This window comes from Somniosus microcephalus, chromosome 3 (genome assembly GCF_052327205.1).
Source record: "Somniosus microcephalus isolate GS21.2 chromosome 3, FLI_Smic_1.0, whole genome shotgun sequence".
Taxonomy (NCBI): Eukaryota; Metazoa; Chordata; class Chondrichthyes; order Squaliformes; family Somniosidae; genus Somniosus; species Somniosus microcephalus.
In genome coordinates, this window is record NC_140989.1 from 121,519,885 (window position 1) to 121,526,212 (window position 6,328).

At 44.9% G+C, this 6,328-nt stretch overlaps 1 protein-coding gene across 1 annotated transcript; it reads left to right on the forward strand.

The window, feature by feature from the left end:
• The first annotated feature begins 5,600 nt into the window (after positions 1 to 5,600).
• On the forward strand, positions 5,601 to 5,979 carry LOC147121335 (histone H2B 1.2-like). The gene has a single exon (XM_085977662.1). It carries the CDS (start codon positions 5,601 to 5,603, stop codon positions 5,976 to 5,978), a length of 378 nt encoding a protein of 125 aa, XP_085833788.1. The 3' UTR covers position 5,979.
• The last annotated feature ends 349 nt before the right edge of the window (positions 5,980 to 6,328 follow it).

Sequence of the window (6,328 nt, forward strand, 5' to 3'; positions counted from 1 at the left end):
GCGCTCTTAGCTGTTGTGCGAAGCGGGTGTTTTTCTCCCGGATCCTCGTTTCATTGATCTTTGCCTCAGTAACCTGGCACTCCAGGTACTCTATCCTGGCCTGATGTTGACTAGCTACCACTTGGCATTCCTGATTTAGCGCTTGAAGCGCTGTGATGAGTTTTTCCCCACCCATGGCCTTTTCCTCTATCTCTGCTGCCTGGGTTGTGATCCTGGCTGCCTGTGCTGCAACGACCCGGTCCAAGATCTGGACCTGCTTCTTGTAACACATCAGCCACACTGCCTTCTCCACTGACTTCTTATGCTCTTTGCTCTCTGCCCACTTGATGGCTGCGTCCACCGGACGCCCATCCAGTAAGAGATCGGAAATCCACTGCTTAGTGAGATTTACCTTGCCAAAGACATAATCCGCTATCCTCTCATTCATTGCATTTCGACCATTCAAACTTTGATCTATTACATTGCAATCCTGCTGCCAGAGTCCTGCTGCGGTCGCCATTTTCTGTAAGGGGTTTTAGATCGCAGAGGTTTCTCTCTCTAGAGGCCTCTCTCTCTTGCACAGTAAAACCTTGAGTGGTTCGACCCACTCACCCCTTAGATTCTATACTCTGGACTTTGGGGCAGGAACTACAATGTAGAGAAAACTCTTATAGACTAAGTTTGATGAAACGAAATGAAATTTTATTGCAAATGGAAACACAAATCAAATGCAAGCAAATAAGAGGGTACATGGGAGGGAAAAACACAAACAAATCATAACGACACAATACTAACTAAGGCAAATACAGGCATATTATACTCTACAAAAATCATCATGAAATAGGGAAACACACAGAACATCGAGGGATAACAACTCATGTTAATTATACCCTTAAATATCCACCCCCTTAAACCTATCTAGATCTGATTATGGAGGGCCAGAAACATGCTCACCAATCCAACTAGGAAGTGCAAGGTTTTGAACCAGTCTGTGTTTGGTCCTTTCAGGCATCCCGTCTCCACGTGGATCATAGAGCCCCAGCGAGCTGTGCCTCACCTCTCTCCTGAGGTGGGGGTCGGGGGCGGCTGGACACCAGCTGGCCTGGATGTCGGCGGGGTCGGGGATCGTCGGCTCGACCCCGGTCAGGTTCTTTCTGTAGTTTTATTTTGTCTCTTCACCCGAGCCTGGAGAGAGGGCCTCTCGTTTTCGTCAACGGCCCGGGGTTGGTCGATGATCTCCCGATGTTTGACCCCGGGGCAGGACGCCAGCTCGAACGGTCTTCTTGATGGCGGTTTGGTCTTCTTCTCCTTCCTCTCCGTCGATGGAGAGGAGTCCCGCTGATCTTCTCCCGAAGCGACTCCTCTTTACCCAGCTCAAAAGCTGGGCAGGCCTGCAAGCTGGCAAACTGACGAGCGTGTCTCCTGTGTCTCCTCCGCATTCGTTTTCATTCACCCTCGTGTTCTCCCAATTATACTTCTTTTCCAGAAGCCCTTATCTCGCGCCAAATCAGGTTAGTCTTTGTTTAACTTTTGGCGGGCTTGTTGCACAACGGGGTAGTTATTATATTTTAAACTGTTCTTGGATGGCCGGTAACGGCCCATCTCTGGTCTGGAATGACCTTCATTGTTTTTAATGTCCTGGTGATGTCCTTAACGGGCCCTTGATACTCTTCTCATGAATATGAAACTGTTCCCTTTTGTCTGGGTCAACATTTCACAGAATCACAGAATCACAGAAACCCCACAGTGCAGATAGAGGCCATTTCGGCCCATCGAGCCTGCACTGACACATATCCCACCCGATCCCCGTAACCCCTACACCAACACATATCCCACCCTATCCCTGTAACCCCACGTATTTAACCCCCTAACACTAAGGGTCAATTTATCATAGCCAATCAACCTAACCCGCACATCTTTGGACTGTGGGAGGAAACCGGAGCACCCAGAGAAAACCCACACAAACACGGGGAGAATGTGCAAACTCCACACAGAGAGTCGCCCGAGGCTGGATTCGAACCCGGGTCTCTGGCTCTGTGAGGCAACAGTGCTAACCACTATGCCACCGTGCTGTAGATGGCCTTTATCTACAGGCCAATCTTGACTGGATCTGCATCCAATCTATATATATATGTGGGTGTCTGGTTTCGTTCTCTCAGAAACGGCTTCCAGAACTTACTTTGGGCTGAATCCACAAAGCTGTCTGAGGATTTGCAGGAACCATTTTAAAGTGTCCCAATAAGTTGATCATGGGGTCTGGCAGCCATTTTGAATGCCCCTTTTTCTGGGCTTCTTTTAAAATAGCCTTTAAAATCATGGCCTCTTCTGCCATTCGACCATTTATAATATAAAGTACAATTTTGCGAATCCTACAAAGTACTCATGTTTTTTGGCTCGGCTTCACTTACCCGTGCCTCCCGTCCGCGTGGAATCCTGTTCATGACACCAATTGATGTGGTGTATTTTAAACCAACACTCGACACAAGGTTTTCCGATCGATAGTCAAGTTGCCTTTATTACACCGCTGGGGAGACAATCTGCTCTGTCTTAGCCAGACTACTCCAAATTGTTATACATGCAAATAAGCATGTCGGCCTGATGCACAATTCATTCCCGCAACCTGATTGGATCTTGGCCTGCATGCATCTTCACGGATTGGGTTTCATGTCCTAAGGTAAACATGTGTAAGCTGCATACCCAATTATTAGCTCAAACTGTTGAACGCTGATTAAAAGATAATTTGGATGTATTGTGACCCAGATAACAAAACCCTAAGGGCAGCTGAAATGCTAGACATCATGTCTCAACTGAGTTGTTTTTAGTCTCAAAGGCCAGTTATCTTGACCACACCTTATGGATGTGGTCTTTCATGTTAGCAACTGTCTCCCTTACACCATTCTGTGAGCTGCCAGCGATGTTATTTTAACTCTTTCCCCACTTCATAATGTTGCCAAAAAAGTAGTAAGCCTGAGGATTGGGAGGATTTTAGAATTCAGCAAAGGAGGACCAAGAGATTGATAAGGAAAGAGAAAAAAGAATACGAGAGTAAATTAGCAAGAGACATAAAAACAGATTGTAAACGTCTCTATAGTTATTTAAATAGGAAGAGATTAGTGAAAGTAAACGTGGGTCCATTAGAGGCAGAGACAGGAGAAATTATAATGAGCAATAAGGAAATGGCAGAGTTATTACAGAAGTAGTTTGTATCTGTCTTCACAGTAGAGGACACAAAAAACATTCCGGAAATAATGGGGACCCAAGGGTCTAGAGAGAATGAGAAACTTAAAGAAGTTAGCATAAGGAAAGACATAGTACTGGAGAAATTAATGGGACTAAGTGGTGACAAATCCCCTGGACCTGATGACCTGCATCCTAGGGTTTTAAAAGAGGTAGCTGCAGAGATAGTGGTTGCATTGGTATTAATCTTCCAGAATTCTCTAGATTCTAGAACAGTCCCCAAGGACTGGAAGGTAGAAAACATAACCCCGCTATTTAAGAAAGGAGGAAGAGAGCAAACGGGGAACGATATGCCAGTTAGCCTGACATCAGTTGTAGGCAAAATGCTAGAATCTATTATTAGGGACATGGTAAAGGGGCACTTAGAAAATCATAATATGATTAGGCAGAGTCAACATGGTTTTATGAAAGGGAAATTGTGTTTGACAAATTTGTCAAAGATGTAACTAGCAGGATGGATGAGGGGGAACCAGTGGATGTAGTGTATTTGGTTTTTCAAAAAGCATTCAATAAGGTGCCACACAAGAGGTTATTACACAAAATTGGGACTCATGGTATTGGGGGTAATATTAGCATGAATTGAGGATTGGTTAATGGACAGAAAACAGAGAGTAGGAATAAACAGGTCTTTTTCAGGTTGGCAGGCTGTAACTGGTGGAGTGCCGCAAGGATCAGTGTTGGGGTCCCAGCTATTTACAATCTATATTAATGACTTAGATGAAGGGACCGAGTGTAATGTATCCAAGTTTGTTGATATACAAAGCTAGGTGGGACAGTAAGCTGTGAGGAGAACACAAAGAGGCTGCAATGGGATTTAGATACACTAAGTAAGTGGGCAGTAAGGTGGCAGATGGAGTATAATGTAGGGAAATGTGAGGTTATTCACTTTGGCAGGAAGAATAGAAAAACAGAATATTTTTTAAATGGTGAGAAACTTTCAAATGTTGGTGTTCAGAGAGATTTGGGTGTCCTCGTGCAAGAAATACAGAAAGCTAGCATGCAGGTACAGCAAGCAATAAGGAAGGCAAATGGAATGTTGGCCTTTATTACAAGGGGTTGGAGTAGAAGAGTAAGGAAGTCTTGCTACAATTGTACAGGGCATTGGTGAGACCACACCTGGAGTACTGTGCACAGTTCTGGTCTCCTTATCTAAGGAAGGATATACTTGCCTTGGAGGCGGTGCATTGAAGGTTCACTAGATTGATTCCTGGGATGAGCGGGCTATTCTATGATGGGGGATTGTGTAGAATGGGCCTATACTCTCTGGAGTTTAGAAGAATGAGAGGTGATCTCATTGAAACATACAAAGTTCTGAAGAGCATTGACAGGGTAGATGCTGAGAGGCTGTTTCCCCAGCTGGAGTGTCTAGAACTAGGGGGCATAGTTTCAGGGTAAGGGGTAGGCCATTTAAGACCGAGATGAGGAGTAATTTCTTCACTCAAAGGGTTGTGAATCTTAGGAATTCACATGGCTGTGAATGCTAAGTCTTTGAGTATATTCAAGGCTGGGATAGATAGATTTTTGGACTCTCGGGGAATCAAGGGATATGGAGATCAGGCAGGAAAGTGGAGTTGATGCCAATGATCAGCCATGATCTTATTGAATGGCAGAGCAGGCTCGAGGGGCCGTGTTGCCTACTCCTGCTCCTACTTCTTATGTCCTTAAGTTAGAAAGAAGTTTCTGAGCCGCACTCCCACTTCTGATTTCTAATTGAGTGCCGGTTCTGAGCTGTTGAGGCTGTCAGACTGAGGATTGCTGTGCAACAAAACGCTCACAGGCCAGGTACGGGACTGTAGTGGTTCTTGGACTGGACTGGAACCCAGGGTACAAATATGGCAATTTTAATGATAGACTTAAATATATATTTAAACAAGAACGGGCAAGAACAGCAGAGGGAAAAGCTTCAAAATATCATTGAATGTCAATGCACCCAGGTAATGCACTCAAGATACTCTGTACAAATCAGGTTAAAAACGAATTATCAATAGAAAGGGACAAAAATCACACATCAAGGTATCACATGTGTGGGAATCACCAGAGGACTCGGGCCCTTCTCACCGACGAACAGGTGACATTTCCCGGGGGATCTTAACACAGTGAGCGGCTATGTCAATATAAACTGGGGCTGGAGAGTCTTTTGAAAATGTATTCCCTGATTGCAGTGAGGGAGCTTGTGACTGGTGGCAGGTACTAAATCTAATTGGATATCCAAGGAAACCAATGAAAATGTTTCTGGGAAGAAGTATTGTAACATCAATACAAACTAACCAATCACAATCATTGCCTTCACCCATCCTTTATTGGCATAGCGCTCTGGGGCTGCCTATTTAATACACTCCCGGAACGAATTTGCGCTATTTCTGTAACTGAAGTTTAGTTTGAAGATGCCTGAGGAGGTGAAGAAACTAGCTCCAAAGAAGGGGGCCAAGAAATCCCTAAATAAAGCACCAAGAAAGAGCAGTAAGAAGAGGAGAAAGTCAAGGAAGGAGAGTTATTCCATCTACATCTACAAAGTGATGAAGCAGGTTCACCCCGACACCGGCATCTCCTCCAAGGCCATGAGCATCATGAACTCCTTTGTGAATGATATTTTTGAGCACATCGCGGGTGAGGCTTCCCGCCTGGCCCATTACAACAAGCGGCACACCATCAGTTCCCGGGAGATCCAGACCGCCGTGCACTTGCTGTTGCCCGGGGAGCTGGCCAAGCACGCCGTGTCTGAAGGGACAAAGGCGGTGACCAAATACACCAGCTCCAAGTAAAACTCCTCAACGGACCAACAAGACAAACACAACGGCTCTTTTAAGAGCCACCCACAATTTCTCTGAAAAAGCTGCACCAACATCCCTCTGGAATTGTTTTATTGTAGTGACTTTTTAATACTAAATGTCTGATTTCTGTTTTAATCTGGTAGGGAGATTCTCCGACCCTTTGTAAGCTGTTCTCAACCCCTTTCAGATTTCCCACAATATGGTCAGTTAGAGCTGATTTAAGGGGAATAGGTCAGTTTTCAATCACTACTTTCACTCTTACTCAACTTATTTATTGTCGGTGCTGGGTCCTTTCCTGTTTGTAGTGCACATTAATGATTTAGATATGAATGTAGGCGGTA